Source organism: Leptonychotes weddellii, chromosome 3 (genome assembly GCF_054177405.1).
Source record: "Leptonychotes weddellii isolate Sample4059 chromosome 3, ASM5417740v2, whole genome shotgun sequence".
NCBI lineage: Eukaryota > Metazoa > Chordata > Mammalia > Carnivora > Phocidae > Leptonychotes > Leptonychotes weddellii.
Genome location: NC_138371.1, coordinates 109,870,797 through 109,889,505, shown reverse-complemented (window position 1 = coordinate 109,889,505; position 18,709 = coordinate 109,870,797). Strand labels below are relative to the sequence as shown.

The window sequence follows — 18,709 nt, the reverse complement described above, 5'->3', positions numbered from 1 at the left end:
GATTTGGGCTAACTCACAGTAAATGTGCAATCAGGGATTACTGAGCAAAGGAATGAGGTTTTCTTTTCCTCCACAGCACTGTGAATCCTCGTCTCTCCCTGGCTGGAAGATTTCTTTCAGGGAAGGAACAAAATGAGAGACTCCTTCCAAGAGCTGGCCAACAGGAGTGCATGACAGGAGGTGAGCTTTCAGACTGCTTTAACATGGAATCCTAGCTGTCTGGCTTTTCCTTTTCCTTTTTACTCCAGAAGGATGGTATGCAGCTATTTCCCTTCATTTCCTGGGAGAGTGAAAGTTAAGCCTTCCTACCTCTCAAGTTAAGAGATGCTATCAGTAGTTTTTTTGGCAGATAACGGCTTTGGCTCTGCATTTAATGGACGTTCATGAAATTTAAAAAATGATAGTGTTTGAGGAGAAAGGTAGTATCTCCTAGGAAAACATGAAGAAAACCAGAAGGATTTCTGCAGAAAGAAAAGAGATAAATGAGTCCGGCGTATTGCCAGAGCAGGTCCTGGTAGCCTGGGGGACTCTAGCAAAGTTGCCTCAGAAGGGAAAGGGCCTGCGGCCTGGAATAAGTCAAGCAGGCCAAGCAAAGGGCCACGGGCCTGGGTCCAGGGAAGGGCTAGTGGGAGCACAGCCATCCCACCAAAGCTCCCCAGTCTCTGCAATAAGAACGTCTCGTTGTGGGTCTCAAAGCCTATGCCAAGTGGTCCTTCCAACAGCACTAAGAAAGGATTTCACATTCTCAGTGTCCTGTAGGAGTGACAACCATTGTCACAAGGCTTTGTTAGGTCCCTAATGATTACCCATGTGAACACATATCTCTCTAAATTAAGATACCCAGGAGCCCAAGAAAAACAGTTGGGAGTCTTGGAGGAGCAGGGGTGGAGGAGTCCCTTATATGTGTACTTCTGGGGGCTGAGCTGATCTCTAAAGAAGTGTCACCCTCATCACAAATGTGTGAACACAAGCAAGTCATCCTCAGAAAGAGCTCGAACTGCCTGCCTCTTCTGGGTAGTGGTATTTTTATGCACGTGGGATACACTTAAAGACTTTTCATTACCCCAAAACTTGACTACTGTTAAATAAATCTCAACTAAGTTCATTTTTAGTAATTTTAAGTTTTTCCAAATTAAAACTATTTTATAGTTTTTCCAAAGTAAAACTATTAACATTTGTTACATCATGCTATTTCAAAGCTTGTAATTCAAATCCACATCAAATTTATAAGTTACTGGTGAAGGTGAAATCATGCTGGAGAGAATGGTGGCCCAGTGGAGGGGAACATCATAGCTTTAAAGACCAGCCATCTGCTGACAACTAACACTTTCAGATCTCCAGCCCTGTCCTCTCAACGCTGGTCTCCTAGATGCAGCGCTTCATCCCATAGGATGGCTAAGGGCATTTCAACTGCAACACGACCTGAGTTAGCTCCTATCCTCCCCTTCTAAACCAGCTTCTCCCCTACTCTCTGAGTGGCAACTCCATTCTCAAGGAGTCTACCTTCCACTGCACATTTTCTCTCAGAGCCCATGCGCAGTCAGTCAGGAGCCCTGATGTGTTCTACCTTCTCACTGTGTCCCATCACCACCCGGACACTGCCTCACCTCTTGGCTGCTCCCCCTGCTTCATCCTCTGTCCTTGTAGACTCAGAGGGATCCTGAGTCCACAAAAGCCAGATCACGCTGCCCTGGCTCCAAAGCCTCCAATGGTTTTCTCATTCAGAGGAAAATTCAAATCCTTAGAATGGTTCTTAAGGCTTATGCAATTCCCCCCTCCCCGACACACACACACACACACACACACACACGCCCGCACCCCGCCAACCTCCTAGCTTCCCACCTCCCCTGCTCACTCTGTTCCAGCCTCCTGGCCTTCCTGCCACCTCAGGGGCTGTTCCTGGCTCCTTCCTCTGCCTGGATGCTCCACCCCTGATATCCATGTGGTTCCCTCCCTCACCTCCTCTGGGGGATTGGTTTAAAGGTGACCTCCCAACCACCCTATTAAAAATCATAATCTCCTTCCTTCTTTCCCAGATGTCGTATATTCCTCCTCTATGTTTCATTTCCTTCAATACTAGTTATTTCTCCCAACACACGATGTAATTTATTTGCTCATTAAAAAACAAAAAAGGCTACCCCCATACTAAAATTCAAGCTCCATGGGGGCAAGGATTTTTGTCTGTTGTCACTGCTTTATCCCCCACACCTAGAACAGTGCTGATATGTAACAGTCCCTCAGTAATAATTCTTGAATGAGGGACTGTCCCTCAGTAATAATTCTTGAATGAGGGACTGAATCACCTAATTACCTTGCAGCAGCTTTGATAATAACATGTAGGTCCATCACAATATACATATATCATGAGAGCCATCAAAAATAATTTGATTTTTATAGAAGTGCTTGTCAAAAAAAAAACTAAGAAAAACCATTTAAAAATTATTGTTCATCGGGGCACGTGGGTGGCTCAGTCATTAAGCATCTGCCTTCAGCTCAGGTCATGATCCCGGGGTCCTGGGATTGAGCCCCACATTGGGCTCCCTGCTTGGTGGGAAGCCTGCTTTTCCCTCTCCCACTCCCCCCATTTGTGTTCCTGCTCTATCTCTCTCTCTGTCAAATAAATAAATAAAATCTTTTAAAAAAGTTATTGTTCATCAATAATTATTTCAGTAAATGACAATTCATGAAGTAATTTAATGGAAAATAGGTTTTAAAAAGTTCCTTTCCACTTATAATAAAAAAAATGCAATAATAATAATAATAATAGGAGGAGATGGAGGAGTGATAATATTCAACACTGGCAAGGGTATGGCAAGAAGAAACACTTCCAAGAAACACTAGTATGAAAATAATTGTTACACGTTTTCTAGAAAATTCCTTGGCCTTAAAAAAATGTTTGGATATGCTTTTATCTAATCATTACACTTCAAATGATCGAGCCTAAGAAAACATAAGAAGGAAGACAAATAAGTATACACAAAGACTCAAATCACAACACTATTGAAAATAGTGTAGAGTAAGCAGAACTCAACTGCCAGTGATTGGGCAATGAATCAACTCTGACACAATTCTCCACCTTCTCCCATTCTTCCCACTTCCTCAAGAGGCTGCCCCTGAAGTGCCTCCATCCCATCCATATAATTCTTCTGGCTGTAATTTCTTAAAACACTGTGCTCCTTGCTTTCATATTTACAATTATGTATTTATTTTTTTGCTTTTTTGGTCTATTTCCTCCATTAGACTGTAAGACGCATAAAGACAGGAGCTCTATGGTTTGTTCACTGCTGCAGTCCTTAATTTACAACTTCTGGCCCATAATAACCACCCAAAATGTGTTGAATAAATGAATAAGTGAACAAAACAGAATATTATGCTGCCATTAAAATATTTCTGAAACACGGATGACCTAGGAAATGTCTACTATGTATTAATAGAAAAACACAAAACTCACATTCAAAATTATTTTAACTATTGAAACATGCACAGAAAAAAAATCACAGTGGAAGATAAAACTCCATAATAATAACTCTGGCTGGGTGTTAAAAATATGTTAAGTATTATTACTTCCTTTTCCATATTTTTCTATGTTCAAAATGTTTTACACTGGGGATGTATTATGTCCATAATAAAATCATACATAAAGCCCAGAGGAAACCACAGGAGTGGAAGACTGGAGACAGCAAACAAGCCAGTGCAGAGAACCTCAGGAGGGGACACTGGCCAGCCATGGCGGAGCAGGATGACAGGGCTGGGAGAGGCAGCAGAGCCTTTTCATAAGCAATTATGGAGTGGTCCAGATTTGTGAGCAGATGAAGAGTGATATGGTCAGTGCCAGGCTGTAGAAAGATCTCTCTGGCAAACTACAACCCCCAGGCCAAACCCAGCCCCCTCTCTGTTTCTGTGAACTAAGCTGTACTGAAATACAGCCACACTCATTCACTGATGTACTGTCTGCAGCTGCTTTCATGCGAAGTAGTTACCACACGGACCATTATGGCCCAGAAAGCCTAAAATATTTACTATCTGACCCCTTACAGAAAAACTCCACTGGCCCCTGGTCTACAGGCTGTATCAGAGAAAGGAGAAATCGCACGAATTGAGGAGGTGGTTGCAAAGGCCACCCTTTTAAAGGGAACGTGGAGGATGACTGGTGCAGACGGAGGAGTCTTGACAAGTATCTGTATTGACAGTCAGATGGAAGAGAAGAAAAAGGCTCCTCTCAGAGGGTAAGGCATTCATGTAGTAGACAGTTACTGCCGTTTTAGAGAATTACTATTTACAAGTGCAGCAGGAAAAAACAGTAACAGCTGGGTCACTTACCCGCAGAATCAGAGCTGTAGAGACTGGTAGCTGCCGTGATGGGTCCTGGCGGGTGGATGGCACTCGCCGAGGACCTCTGACTCGCAATCAGGATCCTGCTCTTTGCAGATGGTAAACGGGACATTGCACCCAATCCCAACTGGGGCTTAAGGAGCATGGCCGATCGATAGAAAGTTGGAGGAACTTCATAATGAGTATAGGAAGGAGAACAAAATTCTTCTTTTCCCGGGCGTTCTGTAACCTGTGATAAATGACCAGAAGCTTAATCAGAGAAGCTCCCATCACAGGATGAGCATGGAATGTGGTCAGGAGACCAAGGCTCCAGCAATGGCCACTCTGGCCCCACTGAGTTGCTCCATCACTGACCACTTACCTTCTCTGGGCTCCAGGGTCTTCATCCCTAAGTTAACAATACAACTGGATGACCTCTCAGGTCTCTTCCAGTTCTAATGCGCTAAGAATCCACATTTCACTGGGAAAACAACTCACTGTACAAGATTTTTAAATTTGATTGCTACAAAATCACTGGAATCTGTGTGAGTAGCCAATCTATAAATACATAATTTCAATGAAGCAGGAAAAGAGTTTAGCCAATGTTCATAGAATTATGAAAGTTTCATTCTTCCTAATGAGAAAAGGCACAATGTTTATGGTAACCTACTCTTAAGATAAGCAGGTGAACCTTACCAATTTCTGTTAAGTCTTTACCGGGCTACTTAGGCAATAAAAAAGCATTGTTAATGTGGGAGAAAAGGCTGTTTGGAAGAACAAAGCAGTTGATGGAAAGATACATTTTCAGGCCTCTACAATCTGTTTACATAATTAAAAACGAGACACTGTGAATCTCCTCATCTGTCTCCCCTAGTAAGGTGGGGTGTCCAGGAATGTTTGATAAGTTTCACTACAGTGAAAGTTCTAGGGCAGAATCTTGTTGACGGCTAAATCCATAGCACCTACAACGGTGTCTGGTACATAAAGTCAATAAATATTTATTCAATAAAGGAATCATGTTTCCATTCTTACCTAAATTTAATAACATAATAATCCTGTGACTTTCCCCTATAGTTAAAGTTTGGGCTAGAACACAACCTATATGCGTTTTATATAGGTAATTCTATACTCACAAAGCCTGTTCATATTATCAGTGTTTCTTCATATTAAAAATGAAAAAAATAAGACAACTAAATTATCTCTATTTCCTTTAAGTTAAAGAAAAAAAATAGTGCCAGAGGCTATGAACGAAAAGATACATCTGTGAACTCTGCGCTAACTCACAATTTTATGTGTCAAACATTTATCTATTCAGGAATCACAAGCATTTAACAATATTCTTTAATAGGGGCTATAAAGCTTTGATCCAAGCTGTTGAAGAGAAAAACTCTCAATGTGATACTCTTTTAATGTTTAACGTTTTCTCCTTAAACTGACATTATTAAACAAACAAAAGATTAGGCCTTTAAAGTTTTATCATAATCACATTGTAACATATGCATGATTGCTCTAGCAGACAGGCTGAATTCAGGCCACAGCAAGTTATATTCCTGTGAAAGACATTCTATTCCTGCCCGCTAATAAAATTTTTACCATTCCCTACTTACCCTCTTACTATCAACCTTTTGCTTTTCTATTATATTTATGTTCCTCTATTTTTTCATTGCAGTTTCTAAAATTCCGGTGCCCCTGCTCACTGCTTCTAGCAAGTGTGCTCATGAAGAAAAGACTTCTATCCCACATCTGTCAGGTTTTCAGGATTGCAATATGCTGATATCAGTAATTACTCAGTCCTTTGAAACTGGAGAGTCCAAAACCCAACATGCTGTCACTCGGAAGTGTCCTTAATGATTTCGGTCACTGCAACGCCTGTCACTTTGTTGGGTGGTTTGTCTCTGGTAAGATGTAACAAATTCTTTAAGACGGTGAAAAGTATGCCTAATTGGTGTTTTTGATAAGGCAAGGGCACCTACAAAAAAACTCCACCCTCGTTTCTTTCATCTTTACTGACAATACAGCAGATGTCACTGACAGCTACGAACACATAGCACTGAACCCCAAATGACTCTCTCCCCTCCTTCTCTAATGGAGTACTTTTAGAGAAATAATTTTGAAAGCAAACTAAAAGATCCTTGTGATCTCAAACTCCTAAAAGTCAATCAAGGTATACAAACAGGTTAAGTTCTTACTAGATTGCCACTCTTCCTATTTGCCCCGTCCTGCTTTCAGTGGAATGGGCTGAACTGGGCAGACACACAGTAAATGTGGAGGCTTCATTGAGAAGTCACTGATCCAGACAGCCACTGGGAGAGGACCTGTGATGGTTAATCTTAACAACCTGGCTAGGTCATGGTACCCAGATATTTGGTCAAAGACTATTCTAGATGTTTATGTTTTCAAGATGAGATCAACATTTAAATCAGTAAGCCCTGAATAAAGCAGATTATGCCTCATCATGTGGGTAGGCCTCACCTAATCAGTTGAATGCTTTACTGGAAAAAGACTGACCTCCCTTAAAGAAGAGGGAAATCCGCCAGCAGGTGGCCTTTGGACTTGAACTGCAGCATCACCTCTTCCCTACGTCTCCAGCCAGCTGGCCCACCCTGCATACTTTGGACTTGCCAGCCTCCACAATTGCACAGGCCAATTCCTTCAAGTCTGGATAGATACTTACATAATACATACATATGTCCCTGTATTATGGGAGTAGGAAGGGAGACCAGCCCTGATCAGACATCTGTATGTTGCAAGTACACGACCTCACCCGTGTCCTCTCACCCCTGCTCCCCTCTTCCCACCTCCTTATACTAAAAATGCAAAGGGATTCCCCAAGGCATCAGTAGGAAGAAGTGTTCCAGAGACCTCAGGATAGGTGCAAGCAGAAAACAGTCTAAACCAGGAAGCATATTTGATCATCCTGCCATGATCCTCAAAGCCGCTTCTGGAAGCTCTAAATGTCTGTACTGTTCCTGTCAACGGAGAAAGGATGCCCTCTCTCAGAAGAGCCCTTCCTCTGACTTCTTCATTTCTACTAATGCTAACCCAGCAGGAAATCTGTCAATAATGATGAAAGAGTCTGAAGCTGGTTTGGGTTTGTACTGTTAAGACTTTCCCATTTATTAAAAAGATATAGGACTTCTACAATTGAAAAATACTTCTGTTGCAACTGGTCAGAAATGTGTTCTTTCCCTGGAGATTGGCTGAAGCCATCCTGTGGCAAGGCAGGGCTCACTGGCAGGGGAGGTGGCCTTGGGACCTCCCTGCACCAAGCCAGAATGCAGGAAGGGGACCCACTGGATTTCGTCAAGTTTCAGCTCTAGGAGCAAAGGCCAAGGGCCAGCCTATTGATTAAAAGAGGATTATGGCAGAAATTGGCCCAGTACAACACCTGGGGCTTCTCTGCCCTGTCTTGTAGCTGGAAGACAGGGCCTTGGACACCTGATTATGGCAGAAAACAGTCCCCAGAGGGGCTGGTGCACAGTGGCGCTGCTGTCCCCCACCAATGGGGCCTCTCCAAACCCCTCAGAACTACTAACACCACACAAACACTCATGCTATCCCATTTCCTTGAGACTCAGGGTGGCTTCTAGAGGATTAAGAATAGGAACTATTTTGGGGGGAAATGTGCATATAATTTAGAAGTTATATTTTATAGAGGGAGCCAAAGCAATGCAGAAAAGACATACACAAAACCAAAATCAGTAAGGGTCACAGAGAAAGAAATGCAGACAGTAACAGCATGTTTGCCGACCTCTCCACATAAAATTTCTCTCATGAATGTGTTCTTGCAGAGAAAAGTCTGGGGGATCTTTTTTGGGGTGGGTGGGGAACCAAATTAGTCTATTTGAAGAAATGGTACAAATGAATGAACTGAAGTGGATGCGCTGGTACGACTTATAGACAAGGTAAAGGTAACCCCAACATGTGTTGTGACCAGGGCAGCCATCCCAGTGGCCACAGAGAAACCAGCCCAAGGGTGAGCTCTTATCACTGTCTTCCAGAGCGTGCTTATCAAAGAGATACTCTGCCCTGCCAGATTTGGGGACCCAATCATGCAACAAGTTGCTTACTTCTGCAGTGACCCAAGAAGAAGAAGAAAAAGAGTCTTTGGTTATTTAAACAGCTTTGGTATCCGCAGCCTGGGGAGGGTCAGAGGGCTACCTTTGAGAGGCCTCACAAGGAGCATCCCTGCCTTAGCAAGGAGCTTAAGGTCAGAGCCTGATCCTGAGCCTTGGAGGCCCAGGTGGATAAGGTTTTAGAAATTTGAGAAAGACTCACATTAACCAAGCTCAGAGACTCATGTATAAGACCAGAGTGGCAATCTGTCCACTGTTAGTGAGATGCCACGGCCTAGGGCCAGACTCTTTATGTCCTTTGGCTAGAACATCCTCTCGCTGCAGACCTCTGTGTGAGAAGCCCACCTAAAACAGGACAGAACGCAGCCCGGAACAGTGAAATGAGCCCCTGCTGAAAAGACTGGACCCTCAGCCTCTCTAGTTGGTGTTCTCTCTGTAGAGATGTGAGGTGGGAAAGCAGGCCCAGAGTCAGAAGACAGTGACCGAGCTGTGTGACTTGGAGCTAACAGCCTGCCTCAAGGCAGAACAGACGGTCAGCTGCTGGGGCACCTGTCAGTGATAGCTTTGGTCAAGGTCTGCTGCTTAGGATAGATTCACCTCTTTTGCTGGGCCAAAGCTGACAACTTCCACTCTGATCAGTACATTCAGCAAATATGTCAATATATTCAGTCAACCTAAGGTCCAACTTTGGACTTAGCCTTTCTATCTCTAAGAAGCTTTGGTTGACTTTTGTTTGGATCCAACATATATGAGTTCATAATTCAGCCATCATTCAACATTTTCTGACAACATCGTTATGTCAAGCACTGTAAACTCTGGGGACCCAGCAGAGAACAACAACAACAACAACAAAAACAGAAAAAAAGTCCCTGTTCTCATGGATTTTACATTCTAGTTGATGCCGCAAAAACAGAAAAAGTATATACGCCAGATGGAGATAAGCACTAAGAAAAAAATAAACCAGAGAAAGGGGGTCTCAGGGAAGGTGAGGTGTCTCTCCAATGAAGTGCCATTTGAACAGAGATAGAAAGTAAAGGAGACAGCCTCTGGGTCTATGGAAAAAGAACATTCCAAGCAGAGGTAAGTGCAAAGACCCCGAGGCAGCAGAAGGAGAGAGGGTGAGCAGAGGAAGGAGAGGTGGTTGGGGAGGTTATGGAACCAGATTGAGTCCATCCTAAAAGCTGAGCCATCCTACATACTTAAGCCTGTGTTCTAAATGGCCTGGGCAGACCTGAAGGATGTTATGGAGAGGAGTGATCTGACCCCAGCTTTTAAATGATCACTGTGGCTGCCATGAGGAGACTGGTTCAGGAGATAAATCTGCCTTCTGAGCTCTGGGACGACAACTCGCCATCACACCCAGAAATGAAAGGGGCCGCACAGTGTTGGAATTGGGAGGGCGAGAAGAGCATCTCAGCACTGTCCTTGTTCTGTGGCTTTAACTGAGTTACTCAAATCCCTCCAAAGTGGTTTATACTATGATAAAAACTGTAATCCCAACCTCCAGAAAATACTGCAAGGACTAGTAAAGATTGATAAAGATGAAATGTTATGTTATGTGGGCTCAAGGCATAGTAGGTGCTCAACTAAATGTTAGTTGTAATTATTATTCTGACTCAAGGAGCCCATGCCTAACACATTATTTGCTATTCACTGTGGTTTTCCCATGTATGAATATGAGATTCTCCCATAAGGAAAATACTCCCCCTGAGAGGATGAAGTCAGACCAATTTGAACAATGTATTTATTTTGGACTTTTCCCCCTGTTGATCTGGCTTATAAAAGATTTATGCTGACTTATTTAAGCATAGAAACCAATTTAAATGCATACTTATCTAACCTCTCATGTATTACACTGAGTGGAACTTAAATGAGTCTCCTTAGATGTTAGCTACATCTCATCATGATCGGCAAGCTCTTCCGGTCAAAAATGTCCACTTGTCTATAAACTCCTCTAGTTAAGAACATCCATTTCTGTGCACATGGATCCATCAAAATCTGCAATTTGCTAACAGGATATTCTGTTTTCACAGTTCACACTGAAAACACATAACAAACTTTACAGTGTTTGACTTAAAGATCATATCAGAATGACATTCTCTTACCTCCTGCAAAAACTTTTCACTCATTTGACTGAAATGGTGTCCTGGGGGCTTGATCCCAGACACCATCAACCCAGAACTGAAGACCCGTGGCTTTTGCAAGTCTGGCTTGTATTTCTCATAGAGGTTGGCAGATGGCTTCAGCTCACCACCTGCTGCCTTCTCCTCTTTGGGAAGAGACATGGTACATGTGGGCGGAACATAAGGAAGGCCCACCGGAACCAGCGAAGTGTCCACCTGGCCGAGGGCCTGAGGACTCCTCCTGATGTAGGTGATGATCTTGGGCCTCACGTGCTTGGGCTTGGGCAGAATGATGGGCTTGGGTTCTGTCCTTTCTTCTGTTTTTTCAACCTGGTGGCTCTCCATTCCCTCCTGTGAGGAAGGGGTATCCTCAGAATGTGGGAATACAGGCTCGGGGATCCCACTGGGGCAGGTGCTCTTGTCAGGCACTTTCGGGGGTGTGTTCAACAACCATGCACTATCAGTGGGGGGTGCGGCAGCCGAGGCTGACCTGGCATCCACACCTAACGTGCCAAGGTCCTGAACACTGCTACTAGGTGGTGGAGGCTGGTGGGTCACATTCACAGTTGTCTCTGGATGGAGGGGTGCCAGGCCACTGAGAAGAGCACCTGCTCCCCCTGGGGTGCTTTCAGTCTTAGCTGTATTTTCTAGGAGGTTCCTATCTTCTGCAACAGATGTAGTGATCTCTTTGCTGTCCCCTACTTCTGAGTTGCTGCTCTGAGGGCCGAGGGGCTCAGGGACCCCAGTGTTGAGCTCTCCAACAGAAGAATCTAAAGTACAAACTGCCACACTGTCCATGTTCCCACTGTCCAGTGCGCTCTCCTCACTGACATCTGAGGGCCTGCTGTCCGGTGGGTCATAAGGAATAAAAGGTACATGCCCATCACCCGCTGAAACGCCCAACTTCCTAGCTGCACTTGATGAAATTTTGCCAGTGGGCTGCTTCTCGGCAGCTTCCAAGGAAGCAGGGCCTTGTGTGGGGCTGGTCTGAAGAGAACCCTCCTCACCTAGGTGGACTGCTCTCTTGTCCTGCTCACTCCTGCCTCTTCCCACACGAGCGTGGTGGCCACTGCTGTGTGACAGGCTAAGGGCACCAGTGGCGGCCTCCTGCTGTGCTTTCCCACCTGGCTCCTTTCTCTCGAGGAGTAACACACTACCACCTTCCTTGGGGCATCCCAGACCCTCGGCCTGGATTGACTTTAACTCCTGCCCAGCCTGGGGTGGGACAAATTTCAGCTCTGGCTTGAGCTCTCCCTTTCCCTGACCTAACTGTGCTTCTGGCTTACTCAGGACTCCCTTCAGTGCTGAAGCTGAATCCAGACCAGGCTCTGGAAGGGCCGAATGTGATGTGCTCTCATTGCTGACTTTCGGTCCATGTCCCCCCTCCATCTGGGTCTCTGAGGGGGTGGTCTCCTTGGTTGCTGAGGTAGATGGTTTAGGATGACTCACACTCTTTCCCTCTGAGGTACTGTCAGCTGGAGGAAGAGCTGCCCCTGGAGAGGGGGCGGTCAACAGCCTCTGCGGCCCCTCCCCGCCACTGGGCTCATGACGCCGGGCTTCAGAGGAGTCGAGTGGCGTGGGCTGCAGACGCTGCCAGGTCAGGCTCCCGCCACGTTCCCTTGTGGGCATGTCCACGACAACAGCAGAGCCACTTGCTCTTTCCAAAGAATGCCTTCTCAATTCCTCATTGTCAAGGGTCTTTGCCAACTTATCCTTAGGAGCATGCCGGGGAAGTTCAGCATCCCTTTTAGCCAAAACCTCTGGACTGGCCTCCGCCATAACGTTCCTCCAACTTGACAGACTTGGTCCCTGAACACTGCGAGGGGTCTGTAGGATATCTGTGCCTCTCTCCACCGTGTGCTCTTCATTTAGTCCTCCATGGACGGTCGAAGAAAATTTAAAATCTTTCAGGCTGGTGGGGCCAGACTGCGATCCTTTCCCAAAGCCCTGAAGTTGGTGAGATTCCTTATTGAAATGGGTACTATTCTCTGGCTCACTTGAATTTGCATTTCCAATTTCATCTGTCCGGTCACGTGTCTCAGACTCATCATGAGAGGAACTGACCTCCAACATGATTTGATTGGCATTTGTATCTCCCAGACTTAGGATACTCTCATTATTATTTTTCACTCCATTTCTGTTGTCCCGCAACTGAGCGTAACATGATTTCTTTGGAGCCACTGGGACACTCATTTTCAACCCTTCAGTGGGGGCTGCTGGCCATGCAGTCCTACTTAATGGAAAGGAGCTTCCTTCAAGCTGCTATTTGATTAATAGGAAATTCTCAAGCTGCTTGTTGCCCCCTGACAATGTCACGCTGCAATACTACTTTAATCATTTTCAGAGCAGTCTTAAAACCAAGCATTGTCTTGACATACAGCAGGATGACTTATCTGTTAGGTTCCTGCTGAATGAGAGCCAATTAGTCCATAAAACCTAGAGAGAAATAAAAATAAAATCATGTTGTTAGCACTGACAAATAAAGATTCTTAGGGGAAAAAAACATGGAAAACACAGATTTATTCATCACTTTCATATTATTATTTCATTCACTCAGCCCTTAAATTTCTCAAAAACCTTTCTGATAGGGTCCCTGCTGGCCAAATATGGGGAAATTAAAACATAAAAATGATTAATGTTAGAAATGGATTATAAAACATATTAAATCTTAAATTCAAATTTTAAAAACCCACAGGTTCATATTGATACTGATTTAAAAGGCTGGAGGAGAAGAAAAAGCTCTTCTTCATAGAATAATACCAACTAACCTAACAAAAATCATACAGTTAGAAAAAAATCACCATTTTGCAATCACCAAAGTAATAATTATCTTGCAACAAATGGTTGCTAAAAACACCAGGTGAAAGATTGTTAGGGAACAGGATATTCACAGAATCTTAAGGTACCGTTCTCCAGATTACTTTATTTTTATTTATTTATTTTTTTGGGGAGAGAGAGAGAGAAAGAGGAAGCACAGGTGCACGGGAGCTGGGGGTGGGGAGGGGCAGAGGGAGAGGGAGAAAGAGAATCTTAAACAGGCTCTACACTCATCATGGAGCCCAATGCAGGGCTCAATCATAAGACCCTGAGATCATGACCTAAGCCAAAATCAAGAGTCAGACACCCAACTGACCGAGCCACCCAGGCACCCCAAGATTACTTTATTTCTTACAAAAGGAAAATTCTACCTTTACAATAGAGAAATCTGGTAGAAGCCACCTTAACCAAGTGATCAATTTTAACATCTATAATGGAAACTGATTCCATGTGTTCCTGATGTTAGGTAGTTCTCAGTGCTTCACATCACCTATGTAGTATTCTTGCTATAAATGTTCAAACTGAATTTAATCATGAGGAAATAATCAGGCAAATCTAAATAGATGGACATTTTACAAAATAACTGGCCTAAACTTACCTCCAAAATGCCAATGTGTATCTACATATAATGTGTGCTCCCTGACTGGATCTTAGATTTAAAAAAAAAAAGTTAGGGGCACCTGGGTGGCTCAGTCAGTTAAGCATCCAGCTCTTGATTCTGGCTCAGGTCATGACCTTGGGGTGGTGAGATCAAGCCCTACAGTATCGGGCTCCACACTCAGTGTGGAATTCTTAAGAGTCTCTGTCTTCCTCTCCCTCTCCCCTCCCCACCCCCTGCTCTCCCTCTCTCTCAAAAAAAAAAAAAAAGTTAGCAAAGGACATTATTGGGACAATTAGAGATTTAATATGGGTTGTATATTAGGTCAAGGTATTTTATCAGTGTTAACTTTCTTAGGTGTATAATAGTATTGTGAATATATCAGAGATATTCTTTGTTCTTGGAAGAGACACGCTTTTAAACATGACATGCTTTTAGACATGGCACATGGTAACTTACTCTCCAATGGTTCAGCAAAGAGAAAACTGTGCGCGCGCGCGTGTGTGTGTGTGTTTGTGAGAGAGAGAGAATGGAACTGTGCCAAAAGATAATAATTTGCAAACTTCAGTGATCCACTCTACAACACCTATAACTGTTCTACAGGTTTGAAAATGTTCAAAACGGAAGTTGGAGGAAATCCTATCCCAGCCTTCAGGTTCTGCATGGTCCAGCCCCCAAACACCTTTCCAGCCTCACCCCCTACTACTCATCCTCTTACTCTCCATGCTGCAGGCACACTGTCTTCATTCTTTACATTACTGGGCACCTCCTTCTCTGCTTTGGGGCCTTTGCACATACTCTTCCATCTGCACAGAATGTGGACTCTTCTCCCAACATTACCTAACTCCTTTGTGGTCTTAAGTTTGCAGTATGAATACCTCTTCCTCCAGGAAGCTTTCCTGGCCCACTAGAATAGATTAGGTCCTTCTATAATGAACTGTCACAACATCCTATATTTTTACTTAAAAAAAAAAACTTTTAAATGTGCTAGACACTGAAGAAAATATTGTTCAATACCTAGCATATGTATTGGGTACTTAATATGTTATTTGTAGCATGAATGAATGACTATATGAATGAATGATGAAGATCAATGTTATTTCTGCCCCCAAAGAGCTTAAATCTAATATAGTATTTAAATTTTGATCAAAGTAGATTCACGGATCATCAGTAAATCACTCAATTCAAAGCTAACATTGATTTATCTACTATTGTGAGTGTATTTTATTAGGCACTGGGGATGGGAGAGTTTAAAAGTAACAAGGTTCTGCTCCATCCCCAATTCCCCCAGGGCGGATTCAACGTTAAAGTCTTCCACACCTTCCTCCTCATCCATACAAACACACATGAATACACATGTACACATTACCTGGGAGGCTGCTGTTATGTTTCTGCTGAAGTAGGTTACGTGGCAACCCACTGGTCTCCCTTCATCACTGTTTATTATGTAACTTCATCTATTCAAAAGATTATGTGTGCATGCATACAGACATAATCGTGTATATACATACACATACATATATATGGATGGATGTGACCCACAGAATGACATCATGAACACCTGAGAACAAAGGACTGAAAAATCACCAGTAATATGCAGCTACCTCCATGCTCCTCTCCAGCCCAGCCCCCTCCTCTCCTAATGTGACCTTTCATTGGACACCCTACCATTGGTGTCCCCCAGAACCTCAGCAGATAAAGCTCTTTTTCTTTCATTTCTTTTGCATCTATTATGCAAGCATGCACTTTTTACATAAATGAGATCATTTCCTATAAGCTGGGGGTTTTGTGTGTTTTATTTGCCCCTTTCTCCGCTCACCCAAAGACATATTAACATCCTGATCTGGGTCTTTCTATTCCTTTCCCCACGTTCATCTAATCCTACCCAAATACACACACCCACACAGGAGCAGGTACTTTCATTTCCTGCCATACTGCTCTTCTGTTCCATCCCTGTGGCACTGTCTCCATCCCCCTCCTCTCCTTCATCCCTATCTCCCACATTCCTCTTCTCCTTCTCTGTCTTCTTCCAGGCCTGTCTTCAGTAAGCCAGCGGTGTCCTGGGTCCAGCCTCACCCCAATACAGACCTCAGGCCTAACCAAGATGCTCATACTCTGGTCACAGCCTCGATTCCCTGACACAGAGGAGATTCTCAGTGAACCTATCTTTATTTCTTTATTCAAGTTAAAAAGTGTTTTCCTTGAAGATATACATATCCTCTGGGCACAGATATAAAAAGCATGTAGGCAAATCAGTAAGACAGCAGTTTAAAAGAACACTGTGCTCTCTGGATCAGAAAGCAGGTATCCCAGAAAGCCAGGGAGAGCAAGAGATCCCACAAATATGGGCCATCCACAGAAAGGGAGTGCCTCTAATTCTCTTTGGGCAGAATTATAAGCATGAGACCAAGAGCCCCCAGGTTTGAATTATCAAGGCTGGGAGAAAAAAAGAAATGAATTCTTCTCAACAATGACGAACAAAACCAGAGTATGGTACACTGCAATTCACAATGTGATTGCTAGAGACTGACAAACAAGTGTCAAATCCCTGTCTTGCTAGAAAGAGTTGTATTTTAATTTTTAATGAATTACATAATAGATGCTTTTTTTTTTTTTGTCAGTGAGCAGCAAATGTTACTCATTGGTAAGGGAATGGAAAGCTAGAACCTTCTAAGGACCAAGTATTATTCTCAGTTAGAATACATATTCGTAAGTTTTAATTTAAATTTTAAATTATATTTTTGTTTAGTCTTTAATTTTAATTTAAGTTAGGCTATTTAATATTTGTAGTGGCCTCCAGAGATAGACCTTAACATCCCCTTGCTTTTTCTTTTCTTTCTGGGTAAGGACATGAAAGCACAGAGAGGGTAACATTCCCAAGGTCACAGAGCTAAGAAGTGGAAGGGCAGGGACCGAGATAGGAAAGTAAAATCCATGCAGAAAGTGGAAGCTTTAAAAGGAAAAGCTGCCTGTTGGTGAAACTGTACAGATCACACAGTAAGAATAAAAGGAAAAGACACTATCATAAAGACCAAGAATAGAAAAGCAAAACCAGAAACCAAAAAAGGAGAGAAAGCTCACACAAGAAAAGAAAAGCATTTAAAAACCTTCTCCAATTATAGAAGGTGAAATTATGTACAGGAGGTAATGTTTCCTGTTTCTTTCCCTTCTTTCTCAGGCTTCACACCTTCCTCCTAGAGTTCCATCATATGGCCAGAAGTCAGTCACAGTGTCAATATGAACAAGTTTTTATTTATGTTTTTTTCTGGATCTGGACTTCAAACCAGGTTACCCTAAGATAAAGACTTTTTTCCAAAATACAAAACATGATCCTACAAATTCAGACTCATAATACAGGACTGTATGATTAAATAAGAAATACAAATATGTCAACCAACCGTGTTAACTGCCCCCCATGAGGTGCATTTTCCCAGAGTGAGGCATGCAATTTTCATTGTGCTTCACATCTGTTACTATAAAAAGTTACAAATGATGACCTTAGAGGTAGATGGTATTTTAGCTTGGAAAAAAATCCATTAATTAACTCCAAAAGGAATTTAAAGATTTTATAGGCTCATAGGCTATATGAGGCTTAATAGCCTTCCAAGTACCGCTCCTAGTGCTAGGGTGAAAATCCCAGTGTCAGGAGATCCGTCAGCTTTCTTGACAGCCCATCAGCCCTCCATGCAGAGCCACCATTAGACTAGCCCAGAGTGGAGATCCACCTCTTTAGAGCAGTACAATACAATTCTCCTCCCACCAGAAACAACCCTGCAGGTTATCTGTAAAGAACTACTATGCTCCCTTCCTCCTCCAAACTTATTCTCCTTATTAAAGAACTCAGATTCTCCCAACTATTGGAGCAGGTTTAAGAAACTCCCACCATCTAAATACACACCCCAGGGAGACTGAAGTCCCTCCTAAACAGGATACTCACACCTGCACACAATACTCCAGCTCTCGGGGCATCATCCAGGGTCCTGTGAAAGCAAGACCTCCATTCACTTAGTTATACCTCTAACCACATGATCTAAGAGTGACCATCCATGGCCACATGAATCACCCTGTTAATTCCGTATCATCAATTAAAATGCCAAAGTACCATATGAGTCACTGGTAAACTACAGAGACTCAATCCTAGAAATCTGTAACTGGCTTTCAGCATCCACGGGTAGGACCATGAAAATGTACCTCTGGAACTTCATCTTGTTGGTCTAGGTCCATTGTTCTATCCTATTTAAAACTTTTTGGGCCCATCCTTAACTTTTCATCCAAAATATTTGCAATCCATTCTGTTTGCATACCATCTCTGAAGAGGTATATGTGCCTTCCTGATTATCATTCATTTCACTGATACCAATGTCAGCGAAACAGGGCAGGGGACAAAGCAGCAGCACCTGGCACCAGGGAGAAGTCATTCCATGAGGGTCCTCATCTGCTGATCAGCATTCCATGGGCACATTCACACAGGCACCCCCCCACCCACTGGGCCCAGCAGTTACTACACATGTCTCCACGCTGTCCACAAGAATGCTATAAGAGGAGAAACTTTTGTCAAACGTGTTGCTGAAATAATTATAACATTGCCTCTCTCCAACAGAGACAGAGAGTAAATGAAAGTGAAGAAATCTACTGCATTATAGCAGCAATGTCCACAATAGCCAAACTGTGGAAAGAGCCAAGATGTCCATCGACAGATAAATGGATAAAGAAGATGTGGTATATATATACAATGGAATATTATGCAGCCATCAAAAGGAATGAGATCTTGCCATTTGCAACGA

General features: G+C 43.3%; 1 protein-coding gene across 2 annotated transcripts in view; it reads right to left on the bottom strand.

The window, feature by feature from the left end:
* Positions 1-18,709, bottom strand: part of MTUS2 (microtubule associated scaffold protein 2) — a 505,832-nt gene that overhangs the window by 345,332 nt on the left and 141,791 nt on the right. For both annotated transcript variants that reach the window (XM_081814784.1, XM_081814785.1), the window contains exons 2-3: positions 10,493-12,946; positions 4,321-4,561 (exon numbers count right to left, since the gene is read on the bottom strand). In XM_081814784.1, coding sequence (XP_081670910.1) covers positions 4,321-4,561; positions 10,493-12,703 — 2,452 coding nt within the window. In that variant the 5' untranslated portion in view covers positions 12,704-12,946. The remainder of the gene's footprint in view (positions 1-4,320; positions 4,562-10,492; positions 12,947-18,709) is intronic.